The sequence below is a fragment of the Barbus barbus genome (assembly GCF_936440315.1).
Source record: "Barbus barbus genome assembly, chromosome: 36".
Lineage (NCBI taxonomy): Eukaryota > Metazoa > Chordata > Actinopteri > Cypriniformes > Cyprinidae > Barbus > Barbus barbus.
In genome coordinates, this window is record NC_136714.1 from 10,815,741 (window position 1) to 10,835,313 (window position 19,573).

The window sequence follows — 19,573 nt, forward strand, 5'->3', positions numbered from 1 at the left end:
TTATTTTTCCCTAGTGGGCGACGTTGAGAAGACTGTCTGTATCGACCAAGCGTGCAATTGCAAACCAATCCTCAATTTTACACGATCCTTTGAATCGTCTGTTTCGGTCCAGCGTGTTATTTCAAAGGTATGTTTGTTGTAAAGCAGAGCAGTCGGGGATTGTATACAGATGTATTTCCAGGCCGAGGCGAGGGCAGTGTATTAGACCGCAAGCCGACCTGCTTTAGCTTGTTGTAACGTTACCGAGTCGGCTGAATCTCAGTTGAGAGTCACATTCAAGGCCTGGGGTTTTATCGACCACTCTCGTTTGATTCAAGGTAAGCCATTATCGTCGAAAATCACCAGTGCATCTTCGTTTAAATGCGGTGTTATTCATATAATATCTAGTTTCGCTGCAGTCAGGCTCATTGTGCACGGCTAGAAATCGGTTCGTGGGGCAGAATTGCATTTCATGAACGCGTGTAAACAAATCTGCAGCACATGGCAGGGATGCAGTAATTCGCTTTTGCAGACTGGTGAACGGAACGCACTGTATGTGACGGAAAGACATCTTAAATCGTTATTTCTTTAATAGGCCTGTTTACGTTACAGCACCGCGTTAGCTATAGCCCGGGTCGGCTGTTCCTGATTGGCTTGTCATATAGTCTTTTATTTTTATTTGTCATGAAATGAATCGCGATTTATATGTTAAATACAGAATTAGAGTTTTTGGTTTAGGTGTGTTATATCCTAGCGTAATCTGCAAAATCGAGCAAAATGCAAATAGTGTACAACCGGTGCACGCGATGTGAAACCGCTTTCTGCTTCCTAATGTCGACCGATGCTTATTTATAGTCTCAATTCATTCGCTTGCCTTCGGCGTGCAAAAATCAATATATTCTTAATGTGTATGCATGCTCAGAATGGCTAAATTTGGCTAATGTCCCGTGCAAACCGTACGCGCTCGCTTCAGAAATGTAACCCAGTGGCCTACACCGACCTTCAGCGCGATTTGATTTGATTTATAGGCGTCGGTGCGATCGGGAAATGTATATATTTTTATCTCAGCAAATGATTTGAATTGTAGACGAAGGGTATGTTGTGCTACATGTCACGCTTAATGTGCTTATAATGGAGATGACAGGCAGCAGGCTCCCCTCCCCCCGACATCGCCTCCATCAGGCGCGACCGCTCAGCGCGTTACCAAGACAACGGAGGAACCGAACCCGAATCTGCTCGTGACCGCCACGACACGTCATTACTACCGACGGTTCAATGAGTTGGCCTTGACTTTGATTAAATTGTAGGTTTTCAATCTTTAGATACCACAGACCTTAATATTTGTTCAGGCACCTTATTCGAGGGACCCCCAAATCCTCCAAATGTCAGTTATAACTATTTTAGTTACTATTATTTAGTTGCATTTCTACTAATTTTCATGTTTAATTTTTTTTTAAAGTTTATTTAATCTTTTATTGTTTTTCTCAAAAATTTCCATGGACCCCAGCACTCTTGTGGCCCCCTGTAAGCCCCTGATTTAAATGAAGTGCACTAGCATATTAAAGAGATAGTTCACCCAAAAATGAAAATTCTGTCATTAATTACGCACCCTCATGTCGTTCTAAAGCCGTAAGACCTTCGATCAAATTCAGAACACAAATTAAGATATTTTGAATGGAATCCGAGAGCTCTCTGACCCTCTCATTGGCAGCAAGGATATTACCACAATCAACGCACAGAAATCAGTAAAATAGTCCATATGACATCAGGGGTTCAACAGTAATTATACAAAGCTACGAGAATACTTTTTGTACGCAAAGAAAACAATAATAACATAATTTATTCAGTAATTCTGCCAGTTTGGAGAGTACCCCAGAACATAAACAACGTTGTTTACGTTCAGCATGCGCACGCTGTCTACTGAACGTAAACAATGCGGATTACGCAATTATGACAGAATTTTCATTTCTGGGTAAACTAACCCTTTAATACAGTCACATTGGGCGATGTGGTTTTAAAGCTCTTTCTTAACTTAAATCAATGAGTTGGTGTGCACTTTATTGACAGAATCGTAGGTTTTCAATCTATGAGAGACCACGGACCTCTATATTTGTTCATCCATCTCGTTCAAGGGACCCTCAAATTCTACCAAATGTCATTTAGTTACTATTATTTAGTTGTTTTTCTACTTATTTTAATCTAATCTTTTTAATTAATTGTTTTTCTCTACATTTTCCACTGACCCCAGCACTCTTGTATGGCCCCCTGTAAACCCCTGATTTAAATAACGTGCACCCAGGACAGTCATGTCGGATGATTTAGTGGTTTTAATGCTCTGTGTGTCCGTGAACACAGACAGGGAAGGATGTGTTTGTAGGAGTTCCCACAGTGGCATCAGGCCAGCGGAACAGCCGGTTCCTTGACTGTGCAGCTTTCCCAGACACCTGTCACCAAGCAGTCTCTATTCATGTGTGCTGTAATGGGAGAGCGCTAGCAGACTGGGCCTGTGCCCTGCAGGGTTACAGTCCTTAGCGGGGTTTGGAAAGCGTGAACTTCAGTCGCCTTCTCTAATTAAACCATAATCTGAGGATACTTCAAAAGAGAAATAAAGAATTACTGAGTTTAAAGCACAAGAATATTTAAATATTAATTCGAATTGGTCACATTCTGTTCATGTAAGATCACAAACACATTAACCTGATTATAATAAATGAATTGCCAGATTTGGCCTGTTTCTTGAAATATGGGAAGAAAAATAAATTTTTGTAATTTCTTTTTTTGTGTATTTGGTTGGTTCGCGAGCCTATTTTTCCGTGTTGTTTTGAAGGTACTTTGAATACATGCAAGGCAGTCACCTGAAATTCCTGGTTTGTTTCAGTGTGAAGTCAGCAGTTTAGGAGTATAGCACTCATTAATCAAAGGGAATTGTATATGTTTGCTGTAGGCAGTGCGTAGTTAATAAAGACTGCTGTCGTGTCTGCTTTATAGAGAGTATTGTTTGTAGTATGAAAGTAATGGAGGAGAAATTATAGTTTTTTTTTCCTGCTTCATGCTGGACTCATGGTGTGTTTAATAGGGATGCACGATATTGGATTTTTCCAATATCCGATCATATTTTGGTTAGTTTTTAACAAAAACTTATTTCATAGAATTAAATAAAAGATAATGAAGGTTTTTTGACAGTACATTGTTGGGCTGTATACCTTGGAGAACCTGGCGATACGATACATACCTCGATACACAGGTCACGATTCGATATGTACCTCGACACAGAGCTGTCTCGATACGATTTGATACAATGTGACACGATTCGATACGATTCAATAAAAATACATGGGCCAGAGCCAATTAGTTAATGCTGAACACATTTACTCAACAAACAGAACTCTGCATTTTTCTTCAATTTAATGAAGACAAAAGTGCATTATAACAAAGTGCATTTTGCTTAAATATTTGCAACTTTAAGTGCTCTGATTAATTGTACACAAATTGTATTAATCTGGAAATTACCACAAGTCAACATTTAACTTTCCAAGGGTACAGTCTGAGCTCACACAAGCACAAAATCTTCTTCTTATTATTCTTAACTTCTTATTAAATCTTCTTATAATTCTTTTTTGTGACACCATGTACTGCCATAACATATTTCACTATGAAATCACTTAAAGGTGCCATAGAATGCATTGATACAGTATTTTAAATTGTTCTCTGATATCTACACAGAAAGTATGTGGCTTAGGTAAGGGCAAAAAATCTCCAGAAACGATTTTACATGTCCATTTACAACATTTACATTTTTTTTAGGATTTGACATTTGTAGATGGTCTAAAACAAAAGAGTTGAAAAAATTCTGAAAATCTTTTAGAGCTCATGATTTGTTTAAAAAATAAAACATATTACACATCAGTGAATAAATGAGTAAATATAAAATTATTTAATTTAAACGTGTCATGTTTGTGATTTTTTTTTTCATTTAAGATATAGCTTCTGACCATTAAATCAAAACATACTCATTATTTTATGACATCAATTACTGCTTTGTTTAATCAGAAACACAGTCTAAATGTTATTTGTATAGGCTATTTTACTTTTAATTTAATTAGAAGTAGGCCAGCAGCGCCCCCTACAGATTAAATCTCCTTACCGACTGGGCGTTAGGACCCCGGGGGAGGCTGCGCTTCTGCCACTGCATGTGCTATTACTGTTTATACACCGAACGCGTCATTCTGTACGTGCTTTTACAGATTAAGTGCAGTGATATAAATCAGTGAATCTTTATTTTTCATGTCAGGCCAATGCAGATATTTACATTTAAAGCCATTATCGGCCGATTCCGATAATATCGTGCATCCCTAGTGTTTAATGATTTTTCAGAATGGAGATGGCGAGTGCTGTTTGATTCTTCCTTTTAGTATCTTTTGCATTTGGTATAGTCTTTTAAATGTATCTAGCCGGGCAAAAATTCATAAATACAACCTAAAAGAATTAAGCAAAAAAAAAAATAATTCTGTGCATTTTCTTGCAAAGTATAGTTACACAGGAAGGACTCTTATCAAGAATTTATACTCTTTCTTGTAAACATGACAAGTCTTATATGTGAGTGGCTGCAACTTTTTGAATCGGACAGGAAATTAAAAAGCATTTTATGTTGGTGCAGATCAGGAATACTTTGCAGTTTTGGTAATTGTATTATTTATTTATTTAGTTTTACAATTTCAGCAGCTAAGTAACTCCAGAGATTTGCATGAGAAAGTGCTATTGTTAAACATTTTTTGTTTTGTTTTGTTCCACCATTTTGTATTGTCCTGAATTTAGAACAAGTCATTTAGTATTCACATACATTTATTTAAAGGGGTTTCATCATGAGAAATCTAAATTTTCTTGATCCTTTGAGCATTCATGATAACATACTGTGACTCAAAAACAAGTCGAAAAAGACCATCTAAAGACCAAAAGAGATGAAGAACAAAAAATTGATGTTTATATCTTAAGAAATAATCCAACCTATTTTGTATCTAATACTTTATTTGACTTCTTCTGTGTCCCAGGTGAGGACATCATCATGGTTCCCAAGTGAGATCGAGCGAGCAGCGTGTCCTGGATGTTTGGTGGACAGTGCTTCAGCTTTATCTAGTTCACATCAGTCTCTTTCCTACCTTTCCTTTCTCCTCAAATTTGCCATGCCATGGTTTCGTTAAATCTTAAACAACAACGTTGTCCCAGCATCAACAACAACCTCTGGACAGCAAACTGGTAAAGCTTGTGTTTTAGATCTCAGCACAGATATTTTTCACTATTTTTACCATTTATCTGTCTCTTAAAGCAATAATTTTTAAAAAACTTCTTTCAGTCTCTACTTCATCGCCAGAGCCCCGAAACCTGCCGGCCCACAGATGGATTGATGCCTGGTATGTAACCTATCTCTTGAGTATCTGAAAGTCTTTAGCTCCTTAGTTTGAGTTGAGTGTAAAATAATTAAGTATGGAGCATAATGCCATTAATCTTTTTAGAACAAATGTAAAAACTCCCATAAGCCCTACAACCTCATTGGTTTTCTAAATAATAGCTGCTAGTTAAAACACAATCAAGGTGAACCATGTAACAGAAACTTACTTGTGTGAATGTTTTTCTAAATTGTTCTATTTCACAGTATTACTGTATTTTTGATCAAATAACTGCAGACCAAACTTTTGAACAGTAGTATGCAAATATGTACATTGTATGTATTCCATATATGTTATATAATATTCCTGAACATAATATATATATATATATATATATACCATGCTGCATTAGAAATGTCAAATGGTATAGATTTTGCTTACAAATATGCGGTGAGATATATTTGAGCAACTATCAGTGGGCAGGACTGCTTTATGTTAATTACACTTGAAAGCGAAGAAACATGGAGTAATGTGAACGTGGGCATTCCAAGCAAATATATTATTTGAAAATCGCACCCCTCCCCCACATGCATGCACAAACACCCATAAACAGAGAGAGACGGGATTCACGCTTTCAATCTGTATTATCATACAGACAACTGTTTAATTCAGAAGATAAGCTACCTTAACTCAAGCCATATAATCATTGTAATGTGCTAAAACATATTAATATAATAAACATAATATTAACAGTTCGTCAATTAGCATAATCAAATGCTCATAAGGCTAGGACATTTCCATTTAAAAAAATGGAACCCCTAAAGGGACTAGATACGAGATGCGAGGAAAAATATACTTCAATATCTTCTGCTGCGATTATATAGTTGGGTAATTATACTGTATATAAACTGCAGGCATCAGGGAGCCGTTATTAATATCGCTTATGGACGCGTGCTTGTTTTTTACTCTGCAGTACTTACCACACATTTTACAAGATTAGATGTTTGTCAGTGGAGCTCAGGATCTGCAAATTATTCGCCATCATCCTATCAGTCATCTCTCCTTACTCTGTTTTAGGGATGTAAGTTAACGATTAACCACGATTCAAATCAGTTGAGATGCTAAACAAATTGTGATACAATCAGGGGTAGGCGTTTTTATGAATGTATGTCTGAGGGTAACTTACTGTCTTTACTAAAGTTTTGATGGTATTTTTTTCTCTCACCTGCTGACAGAGAGTGAATCTGCATCTCATTCAGCTCGTTTGCTGTTTCTGTTTCATGCAGATGTTTTTTATGTATAGTTTCACAAAACTGAAGTCAGACCATTCTGTTTTTGCTTCAAATTTCGAAATAATACAGTCTTATTTTAGCATCTTTGCTTGGATCATGATTCAAATGCAGTGGTTGCCTCTGATTTTAAATGGAAAGAGCACAGACAAAGCCTTTATATGATATATTTTGTTCATATGAGGAGATTTCTTTTATTTGTGTTATTTATTTATTTGATTTGGGGGTTTGTTTTAAAATGTCAATTTAGTTTTGTTATTTACATTTACATTATATCTACATTTTGTTATTTAGCAGACACTTTTATCCAAAGCGACTTACAAATGAGGAGAATAGAAGCAATCAAAACCAACAAAAGAGCAATAATATGTTAGTATATTATTTATTATAGTGTTATATTTCAATTTCACAAAGAAACGTGCAGTATTTTGTCCAAGCAATAATAAAAGGACACATTTAATTTATAATTTGTCTTAAATCTCATTTTGTAAAATAATAATAATAATTGCGAATCGAATCGTATCGACTCATGAGTTGAGTGAATCGTTACATCCCTACTCTGTTTATGTGGTAAGTGAAATGTTATGTACGGTAGTGCAACAGGCTACCGCTAGCAAGCGGCTAACCATGTCCCTTTAGTCGCTCCGTAGAACGCTATCATATGGAATATAATTTCTTGCAATTTATCATTTGTAATAATAAGTCATATTTTTGGTTTGTGTGCAAATTCAAAATAGATTGCTGCAGTGATGACGTGTTTTTGTATGCCAACCCAGAAATTAGCCTCGTACCCTCGACAAAAACCCAAAAGGACTTTTCCATAGATTTTTGGATTATTGGCGAAAATAAACTCTATCATCAACAAAAGTATGACTCTTGTGCATTTTATCATGATAATCTTCACAAATTAACACAACATTTATGAATATTGAAGGCCATAAACAAACTACACCAGTGTCACATGACTTTGACATCACCACCTTTAATCTTCTGACAGCTGTCTTTATTAAAAAAAAATCCCTAATAGTTTGAATTAGAATAGCGCGTAAGCGTTAACCTCTTTGTTTTGATGACATTTAATGTCCCCGACAACCTCTGTAGTCCCACTTGTTAGCAAGTAAACCCTAGTAAAAAATAAATATATCTAAATGTATTTGAAATATATTTATTTCAAGGTAAATATTCTGCAAATATATTTACATTATAGTGCTGTCAAACGATTAATCGCGAATAATTGCATCCAAATGAAGTTTTTGTTTACATAATATACGTGTGTGCACTGTATATATTTATTATGTGTATATATAAATACAAACATATGCATGTATATATTTAAGAAAAATGTTATGTTTATATATTCTACTTAATGCACTTTAATTGTGCGGAAGTAACGCTGAAATCTAAAAATAAACTGAAGTATATTTGATTGTGCTAAACTGGAGCTATTGCAAATATGTGAGCGGTGCTGGCAAAGTGAGTCGGAATGTGCAAATTTTCAAAAATGAGTTCTTTTTATTTTCACATTCTCTTAAAATATCTTCAAAATGATATATGACTTGTTGGAATTGGATAAAAAATGACTGAGCTACAGCCGTTTGAAGGCAATAGAAGCAGCAGATCTGATTTTGAGAAAAATCACCAAGCAATATTCATACCTGCAAACTTGTCGCTTTTTGGCGACAATCGCCGCTTTTATTGTCAATTGGGTCATTCACGTTAATCGTGTAGAACCGGAGAGGTTTTTTTAGAGGGGGGGGGGGGGGGGGGGGGGTCTTGCGTTAATTGACATCTGGGCCGATCGGAATCTCTACTGAGCTCGCGCCTGTCAAGAGAGGGAGGTGGGGGTGGGCTTGCGTGCCATGTAGGCCATTATTGGACAATTCTTATAAATTACATTTTTTCTGGACCAATCGGAATCTCAGCGCTTGGTTCAGGATCTTGAAACACACTGCCATCTGTGTTCGCGCCTGTCAAGAGACACCTGACCTAATGTGGAAACTCTGATGGAAATTGAATTCAAGGTAAATCAGTCTTTTTGGAGCGAAACAACAGATATTTGTTTGCTTAAGTCAAATAACGTCAGCTAAGTTAGCGTTTTTTTTTCATACAGTTAGCCTATGCTTCGAGCAAAATGCTTAATAGCAAGCAATACAAGCGGATCCAATGCTGGAATTTCCGTTAGTAAGATTAGCAAATTTTCTAGCCATCTAACATTGTTAGCTAGTTGTAATGTTAATTCCTGCATTGTCTGACCGTCTTGCTAACTAAAGTTAACCATTTAGCTTGCTACGTAAGTATATAGTATTTCAGATAGGTTGCAACCTTATCATTAGCCCCTAACTTAAGCCAGGTGCTCTGCCCTGAGTTCTGGCTACTACTCCAATTCTGAGCTACCCTGATTAACGACACGTTATGGAGGTTGTCGTGTGCGCAGCAGTCATTCAAGTCAGCTGGATGTAGCCCTACTTTTAACGCGTTTTTGATGCGGGGAAGTCGTGGCCTAATGGTTAGAGAATTGGACTCGTAATCCAAAGGTTGCGGGTTCGAGTCCCCGGCCGGCAGGGATTGTAGGTGGGGGGAGTGAATGTCCAGCGCTCTCTCCACCCTCAATACCACGACTGAGGTGCCCTTGAGCAAGGCACCGAACCCCCAACTGCTCCCCGGGCGCCGCAGCATAAATGGCTGCCCACTGCTCCGGGTGTGTGTTCACGGTGTGTGTGTGTGTGTGTGTGTACATTTGTTCACTACTCACTGCTGTGTGTGTGCACTTGGATGGGTTAAACGCAGAGCACCAATTTCGAGTATGGGTCACCATACTTGACAATACGTCTAAACTGTTTAGACAACAGCTGATGCGAGAGTAATACAGTGTAACAAAGCAATTTGACGTCTTGTTGCATTGGATGCGCCGCATTACTTGTAAACAATGTCTATTTAGAATCTGGCGAACGTGCAAGGCTAATGCGTTCACAGTGTCGGCGTCGCCCATTCTGCACCCCCACCCCCCCAAAACACTGTCACCTTTTTTTCTCTGATGAGTTTGCAGGTCTGAATATTGCATATTTTCCTCCAATTCTTTTCTAAATATTAATTACTATATTATTAATCACAATACAGCTATTTTTATTTTATCTTTGTTATTAAAACAAGAACAAAGATGCAAATAAACAGTATTTAATCAAGAGCAGCGAGTGATTCCGTCCTTTCTTTTAAGGTAGCATTGAGACAGATCTATATTAAGACCTACTGTAATGCATGGATCAAATATAATGTAACAAATCAGATTTTCCCCCAAATATTAACTAAACGTTCATGTCAGTCATAACAGATTATGATGTGAATCTCGCCAATACATATTTCGCAATAATGTACTTTATAAGGGAGATCGGGTGCTCGTGGAAAGGCAAATGCACTTATGCTTTACAAATGTCAGTCAGCACGATCGTCATCAGCATGGGTTTGAAAATCATATTTCACTGGTTTGGACTCCTGTCATCGAGAATTAGATTTGAATATTAACAAAGCTGGAATGCTGCGCTTTGCAACAATAGACTTACAACTTGTGGTGAGAAGCAGTAACTGTCGTCCAGAAGTGCACAGAGAAAAAGGTACGAAAACGTACAATTAAAGATCATTTTAGATGTTTAATTACTATTTGGAGCATTGGAATCGCTAGAAGAGGGCTTAATGAACTCATTTATGTGAAAATCTCAAATTCGACCAAAACTGAAATTTTTCACTTCTTTTGCCTATAGCTCAAAATTAGCCCGTGTGACTTCCGACTCATTTCGCCAGAACGGGTCACATATACTTCAGGTACACTTGCATCTTGCATTTAAAGACCGATATTATTCAAAGGTCATATGATACAATCCTCATCAATAGTGACATTAAAACACATTTTAGGCTTAATATTAAGAATTGGACATTTTTGCAGTAGTACTCCAAATAAAGTGTAATTATCATTTTTATTTCAGTAGGTCTCGAGCATTCAGTAAATATGTTCATAAATTTGAACTATACTTAGTATGAAATAAATGCATTTTAAATATATTACTTTTTTACCAGGGAAAGCTTGTCGTAGAATAAAATGTAAAAATATTTTTAGCTTTTGAAAACCTCTATTTCAACCGTTTAACCAAAAACTCATTCGAAAAACCCACTGACTTCAGAATTATGAAACCGCAAGTGCTAGAATGCTTGTTTCTGGGTTTGGGCCTACAAAAATCCATAATACGCTCGCCTCTAATGTCTTCTCATGTCTTAATGAATCAATGAATGATTATCTCCTAAAACTCAGTCTGTCCTTTTTCAGAGAGCAGTTACTGGCAGCTCTGCCCTCCTTCGAAGGCCAGCCTGCAGGGGGTGCTCAGCTCCAGCTTCCCCCCCGGCCCTGTGCCCCTGGGTCCTCCAGAAAGCCACCTGCCGGAGGGGGATGCCCTGAACCGTCCGCTCGCCCCTAGCACCTCTGTGACGGACCTGTCTTTTCCCGGGCCTCCCCCTCCCCCCCCCGCCACCCCCCAAACGCCACTGTCGTTCGCTGTCTGTACCAGAGGACCTTTCACGCTGCCGGTACACCTGGCGGCCGAGCGCCTCCAAGGTCTGGACACCAGTGAACCGCCGATGCCACAGTGGAGGGGGCGCGGGGGGGCCATGTCCACTGCGTGCCCCCAGCTCCTCGCTCAACTCCTCACTGCATTCTTCTTCCAGCCCCACCTTTTTCAGTCTGGCCCTTTCCCCAGATTCCCCGCTTCCATGGACGTTCCCCTGGGACCCGAGTGACGGTGCCGGAGGCGGTGCCTGCTGCTGCTTCTTCCCCTCGCCGTCCTCATGCTCCTCCTCTCCCTCGCCGCTCCACCCGCCACCTCCTCCGCAGAGGCGCTTCTCTCTCTCTCCCGTGCTCATCCGCGAAGCTGCCACCCAGTTCTTGCCGCCACCTCCGGTGCCCCCGCAAATCACGTCTCACCCTCCGGCGGTGCCCGCCTCACCCTCATCCGCCTGCAGCACTCCGTCTTCAGTGCGCCGTGCTCTTCCTCCTCAACTTCCACGGTGCCATTCTCAGCCCTGCGATCTGCTCCTGCTCAAACCAGGCCTGAAGCGCCGCAGGGACCCAGACAGACCATGTGCACGGCCTGTGCTAGATTTCATCAAAATGACACAGGTATGCTGTTCCTTACCATTCTGAAGATACAGCTGGTGTTAGGTTATTTGGAAAGCAGGAGCATTTGGCACATCTGATAGAACTGTTTTTTCCGTTAGGAAAAAAGGAGGCAGCTTACAGTACAAAATAGAAAAAGAGAAATTATAAAATATGGCATTGTTTAAAGTAGCCCGGCCCGGCCCCGGATAAAGTGGAAGAAGATGGATGGATGGATGGATGGATGGATGGATGGCATTGTTTAAAGTAGGGCTGGGTATTGATACAAATTTCCTGATTCTATTCAATTTGATTCAGTTCAAACTTTCATCTAACTTTAGCTGCATACATATAGGGTACATTCACATTAGGGCTGTATATAGGGGTGGGCGATATGGGAAAAATATCATATCACGATTTTTTATAGAAATATCACGATTCACGATTTTTATCCCGATTCTTTGTTAGTTTTACTATTTTGGTTTTACAAGTTGTCTGAGCATTACAGCCAAACTAGAAAGACAAAGATGCATGGCAGATATTTAGGCCAAAGTGGGTGAAGATAAAAAATCTTTGTCATTATTTTATTTTTCTTATTAAAAAATAAGAACAAAGATACACATTACAAATACACATAATATACAAATAAAACAAACAGTGCTTTATTTCCAGGTACAATAGGTGTATTTAGCAGAGCATTCAATGAAATTGAATGAACAAATATAAAAATAAAACACTAGATAGACTGATTCCTAAAGCAACTGTATTAAAGTTTTTCAGTCAAGAATAGTGAGTGATTTTTCTGTGTTTTGTTGTTTTGTTAACGTTAAATGAATAGTTCCCCCAAAAATTTATATTCTGTCATCTGTCTGTCAATTCTGTCATAATGTTGTATTTTTATACAATCATCATTTACTCAAAAGTTGTTTTAAACCGGAATGAGTTTCTTTCTTCTGCTGAACATTTATAAATGCCATTTTGAAGAAGGTGGAAAACCAAACAGTTGCTGGTCCTCAGTGACTTCCATAGGATTTTTCTTTCCTACTATCAAAGTCAATGTAGACCAGCAACTGTTTGGTTTTCCACTGAGTAAATAATGACAGAAATTCAATTTTAGGGTGAACTATCCCTTTAATGACAGTCGACAGCATGTTTAGTGTCCTGTCCCTTTAAGAGCTGCACGCATCTAATATACAGTACAGGCATGCATCCGTTTCTCTCTTAACTATTTACTTTCATTTTAGAGATAACCAACTCAGTCTGTATGTAAACCTTGTGTGTTTTGACAGTATTAGCGCAAAATATAACTTAGTTGAGTAATCAGGTGCTGTTAGACAGGCTTTTAGTGCGCGTGCTTCAGGTGTATGTGCTCAGAACAAGCGCACGTCAGACCAGCGCGCGAATTAAACATTTAACCAGCAAGGCTTGTATGCAAATAATGTACTTTTGCGATCGCGAATAAGTGCAGTGTCCTGTCTGAGTAACTCTACTGCTGTATGTCGTGTTGTACAGTATATAGAGACGGCGGCGCCAGAACTGTATTTGACAATGTGCGCGGTAGCACGATACTACGATATTTCTTAAAAAGCAGATCGTGGAGACATTTTTATCGTCCACGATCAAAAATCGTCATATCGCACACCCCTAGCTGTATACCTTGGAGAACCTGGCGATACGATACATACCTCGATACACAGGTCACGATTCGATACTTACCTCGACACAGAGCTGTCTCGATACGATTTGATACAATGTGACACGATTCGATACGATTCAATAAAAATACATGGGCCAGAGCCAATTAGTTAATGCTGAACACATTTACTCAACAAACAGAACTCTGCATTTTTCTTCAATTTAATGAAGACAAAAGTGCATTATATCAAAGTGCATTTTGCTTAAATATTTGCAACTTTAAGTGCTCTGATTAATTGTACACAAATTGTATTAATCTGGAAATTACCACAAGTCAACATTTAACTTTCCAAGGGTACAGTCTGAGCTCACACAAGCACAAAATCTTCTTCTTATTATTCTTAACTTCTTATTAAATCTTCTTATAATTCTTTTTTTGTGACACCATGTACTGCCATAACACATTTCACTATGAAATCACTTAAAGGTGCCATAGAATGCATTGATACAGTATTTTAAATTGTTCTCTGATATCTACACAGAAGGTATGTGGCTTAGGTAAGGGCAAAAAATCTCCAGAAACGATTTTACATGTCCATTTACAACCCTAGGATTTCTCCCTAGAATGAAACGGTCTGTTATTGGCTTATTTGGCAGGGTCATGAATAATAATGAGCTCTGCTCTGATTGGCTGTTTCACAGTACGGCTCATCAGAAAGAAGGAAGCACAGGGAGGAAAATATATATTTAAATACTTTCTCTCGCAGTTATATCGTCGGGTAATTATACTGTATATAAAACGCGGGCATCAGGGAGCCGTTATTAATATGCGAGGCATTGAAACTGCTTTTGAACGATCCATCGATCGCGTTATAGTTCACTTTCAAGAGACGCGATCACACAAACTATGTTTACATTATGGAGCAACAGTACTTACCACACATTTCACAAGATCAGATGCTTGTCAGTGGTGCTCAGGATCTGTAAGTCATTCGCCATCATCCTCATCTCTCCTTACTGAGAGTGAAATCTTATGTACTGTCACAGGCTACCGCTAGCAAGGAGCTAACCATGTCCCTTTAGTGGCTCGCGTTATTTGCTTTCTGTGCCTTTCTGAATACAGACACCAACCCATCCCTGCACTTCACACCCCCTGCACGGCCTGGAACATAAAATTTATTTTGTTATTTTCGCTGTTGTCCGCGCTTGTTTATTTACAATACCTGCAGAGCTTCTGATGGTTCGGCCGGCTTAGAACAAGAGCGGGTTTATGCAAATGTTGGGGGCGTAGTGATCCCGACTGTTGCATCACAGTCGGTGTTATGTTCTGATTCGCCTGTTTTTCAGTGGTCTTTTTTAATCACGAGATTTACATATGAAGGAGAAAATTATGGTGTTTGAGGCTCACTGTATGTCATTTCCATGTACAGAACTGTTATTATTTAAATATGCCAGGGTAAAGACAGTTTTTCATTCTATGGCACCTTTAAATGCTACATCTTGCTTTAACATTTTCCATGAGTTTTTTTTTTAAACTCGCGGGCGCCACTGCGCCCCCTAATGGCTGGGCGGAGTATCGATACTAAGGGCTAGAATATCGATACTGTATCTTTTTTTATTATATCGGTATGTATCTAAGAATCGATATTTTGAGCACACCCCTAATTCACATAAAGCAATCCATATTGTATAATTACAGAAACAAACTGTAGTGTTGGGGGTAGTTAGTGTACTTTTTTTTGAACATTGGAACAACACATTTTGTGGGAAAGATCATAAAATTAGTTTGTTTTTAAAATGAATCATATCACTCTATGAGGTGGTGAAGGGAATTTTTAACAAAAAGGGAAAATTGTATATCTGTAGCAAAGTTTGTACCATATTCTCTTTTGACAACTAATTTACTTTTATTATAACACTTTAATTAAAACGTTCATTTAAAAAAATATATAGAAATATTTCATATATTTGTAAGATTCTGAAAGCATCATACACTGTTTAAAGGTGAAAATTATATTTGATGATATGATTATATTTTTAAGCGTATTTGTTTTATTATAAATATGATGAATAAGGTGGATACCCAACTTAATAAATTATATTGAACATGTCAGCATGTGTTATAAAAGTTTGTTTAGTTATTAGTTTAGTGATTGAAATTCTCGGTTTATATATTATACCTTGAACAAAACTGAAAATCATTAACAAGAAAGATATTTGGTGATTTTAACGATTAAAATTATTGTACATAAATCATCTTTTTTGACTTCTAATTAGAAGAATCAATTAGTTAGGTAATTAATTTAAATTAGACAAGAAACACTCATTTTCCAGAAGGAAATGTTTGTATTTCAAAAGTCAACCACATGACACTTTTGTCTAGAGTATCTTGGTAAAATTAGAATGTTCTGATGTAACTTTAAATGTTTATTAAATAGTTTACTTCTTAGGTTCGAGAGAAAATATGTGTGTATTATGTTCAATTTGGTTTGAAAATGACTAATTTCAGAAGTGTAACACTGGAGGGCCACTGAAAAATCTCATGAAACGAATACTAGATTTACAGTGTTTTGCTTTATCACAAACTGATGAAAATTCTCATCACATTTGGTTTGAGATGTTTAGTTCCCTATAATTTGCAACTCTGTGCTGTTGTTGTAGCATCTGTACAGTTGTAAAGCTTTGTGTTTTTGTCATGTTTATCTTGCCAACTCCACTTTGAAAACTTTTTCATGGGGCATAAAAATGATCTTGAATATTAATTAGGTGCTTTGGCATATGCCCAGTATTCTTTGTTAAAAAGGCAGGTAAGTGGGTGCTAGCTAAGTAGCTTAACGTTAACATGTTAGTTCAGTCCACTGCAGAAACAGCCCTTTGACGCAGAGGCTTCTGCTTGTTTTATGTGACCAAAACTCTTCAAATATATGATTTGTGTTACAAAAAGTAGCTTGGAAGTCTCTTAAATTGTTGCTTTGCCAGTGTTTACTGAAGTTATTTCTCTCTTTGTTTTCAGACTCGAAGCACAGACCCTCTCAGTTACATGGAACGTGGCAGACTGGCCTGCGGCGGGGATGTCTGTATGGGCCTTGAGCCTTTTTTTGGAGACTTCAGAGGCTCATGTTCACCAGCTGAAGGCCTGGGTAGGACGAGTATTGGGCCGTTAAGTGAAAGTGATGAGGAGGAGGAGAGAGAGGAGGAGGACCCCGAAGAGCGTGACGGGGGACAAACTAGCGTGTTCGAAAGGGATTGTACTGAGCTAGATATCACCCTCATTGAGGAGAACTGAAAGTTATCCGGGGAAGATCTTCTTTCCCCCCTCACCTCCACCGCCAGCATTCAGCTCTCTCTGCACCACCTGCTACCTTACACTGGCAGGCCTCTCAGGAACCCTGCTGCCCTCACACGAGGCGCGCAGGCGTAGACGCCCATTAATGAAGACATGCCGACTACTATCATATGCAGGCAGTCACAGACGCTGACCCATCAACATTGTACATTCCAGAATGAGTTGCTGAGACATTCTGAAGGATGCAAATGTTTCAAAAAGGAGTTTTATGTGTATCGGACGTCCTCTTAGAATTCATGTTCAAACTGACAGAATGGAACTGGAGGCTAACAGCTTCCCGCTTCTTTCTTTTCTTGTCTTTCCTCTCGACTTGTTTTGATAGTAAGAATAGACTTTCTTGGATGACGGTTATAAATATCAGTGTTTTGTTCAGTTGAAATATAAAAGGGCAGTATGACATAGCAGTATTTACTCTGCAGACCTTTATACTTCCTGACGAAGGCCCATCTAATTCAACATAAGCCTTAAGATGCCTGTTTTTTTTCTTCCTCTTAATCAAAAGATTCCTCAAGGAAATGAATTGTGTACTGTAGCTGTTTTTTTTCTGCAGTCTCTCTCTTTTTTTTTTTAATCTGTACAATTCTGTACAATCTGTGCATTCCTCTAAAATTGAAATGTGTATACATTTATTAATGCACTGTATTTGGGACATTTAGAAAGAAACAATGAACGCAACCACTGTATTCTGAAGGCACATTGTTATACTGTATTGTACAGCGAGTATTTGTTCAAATAAGTTGTGTAAAGATGGTAGCTTGAAGGTTGGAGACAGGCTATTTCTGTCATTTAGAGATTTTTTTTTTTATTGTATGTGATAAATTCAGACTCAGTTTATGTAAAAATAAAGTTTATTTGAAATTACTGCGAGTTGAAATATTAACTCAATGAGTTGCCTAAAACTGGAATAATGAAATGAAACAAATGAGTGACTTGATCCTGTCAGACTTGTTTCTAATTTCCTTTGTCGAAATCATTTTATTGCCATCTGCTGTTTATTTTCATAGTATCAATATTACAGGCTACAGAGTTAAAATAATTAATTTTTGCATTATGACTATCTGCGATCTCATAAGCATTATGAAATGAAGTGTCACAAGTCTTTTGATGGTAAATGTCCCACTGAGTGACACGTTTTGTATATGTTTCATTTGAATTGCTCATGTTTTTGCATCTCAGTAACCACTTTGTTGCAACAACAACTGTTTCTGAGGAACTACATTGTTTGGTGGAAGAATAATGTTTTTATTAATATTACATTTTATTTGCTTTGTTTTATTTTGTGAAAACTTGCCCTTAGCTGTTATAAATTCACTGTAAACCACGGCTTCTTGGGGCTTATTGCTTTATTGAGATGTTACTTACCGGACATTACTTACCTGGTGAGTTTATCAAACATTCACCATGATAAAATTTATTATTTAATAAAAACTGGTAAAACGAGAGGCTTAACCTCTCTAGAATTGAAGCATAATTGGAAATTGTAAATATTTCCAGATTATCATGTTTTCCTAATAAAATAACACATTTTTGTTTATTCTCAAAAATGTGTTTTAATTTGACACACAGTTGTAAAATATTTATGGAGGAATCACACCAGTGAAACACTTGGGGCATGAGAGGATCCTCTGAGGATCCTCTGCTCTGACTAGGGCCAGAGCAGCTTTAGCAGGAACCTCAGGGACCAGGGAGGTTGAGAGAGGAGCTCTGGGACTGGAGCAGCTTTAACTCTGGCTGAGGCTATGCCAAGAAAGATTGAGGCTGCTTGGCTGGAGTTTTTTTGGCAGCCGTGGCATGAATCTCAACACCATCATGGGAGGAACCTTCATGGCACACATGACAGGAAGCTTTCCAAATTCAGCTGTTATGAGACAGAGCTCTGAAACCATTGCAGGTTCTGGAGTTGCAGCACAAGAAGAAGCAAGAAGCTGTGGGACCAGGGCAGCTCTGAAAGGGTACCATGTCGCGTAACCTCGCGGTGCCTTTGATTCGGTTCTCTCTGACCTCTGCAGGTTTTGGAGAGGCAGTGACAGTGGCCTTCACAAGGATTTCTGCAGCGGCCCTGACAGGATCATTGGGCTCAAGGTGGCTGAGAAACTGGGCTCTTTCTTCATGTGAGTGGCAGGAACCTCTATGGCAGCAATGCCAGGAACTTGTGGGACAGGCTTGACAGGGAGCTCTGGGAAGCTCTAGGTGACTCCATTTTTAGAAATATGATTGGATGGTGAAATACTAAACTAACTAAAACTAAATGAACTACTTACAATACACAACCCTAGGCGAGTAGTTCCGCAAGACACTAAAACTGCTGCCTCAAGCCAAGGCGCCAGACGCTACCAAGGCCTGCCAGCCCCGCAAGACACTAAGGCTGGAGGGATGGAGAGCTAACTTAACTAACTAAAACTACACTAACTATTTACAATAATTACACATCCCTAGGAAAGTAGTTCCGCAAGACGCTAAAACTACTGCCTCAGGCCAAGGCGTCAGACGCTACCAAGGCCTGCCAGCCCTGCAAGACTGCGAAGGCTGGAGGGATGGAGGGGTAACCCATGTCAGCCCGCCAGACGTGAGGCAGACCCTTTCCTCCATGACTTACAGGGGGGCCTGAAACACAATTACCAATTATACAATTACAACTTATACAAATTAGACAAACCTATTTCTTTAGGTAAAACAGCTTATTATCCATGCAGTGTATGAGGATTGACTAGGCCTATATGAGTTACTGCAAATATTGAAAGTTAGCTGATGTCCATATTAAGACAATCAAACTAAACCATCAAAAAGCCAAAAACTAAACAAA

At 38.5% G+C, this 19,573-nt stretch overlaps 1 protein-coding gene across 1 annotated transcript; it reads left to right on the plus strand.

The window, feature by feature from the left end:
* Window positions 1–22: 22 nt before the first annotated feature.
* On the plus strand, window positions 23–18,087 carry LOC306856047 (protein FAM53C-like). The gene is given in 6 exon segments (XM_079395016.1): window positions 23–317; window positions 5,028–5,232; window positions 5,330–5,387; window positions 10,968–11,155; window positions 11,157–11,813; window positions 16,438–18,087. Coding segments are annotated over 4 exon segments (1,125 nt in total). The 5' UTR covers window positions 23–317; window positions 5,028–5,232; window positions 5,330–5,380; the 3' UTR covers window positions 16,711–18,087.
* Window positions 18,088–19,573: the final 1,486 nt, after the last annotated feature.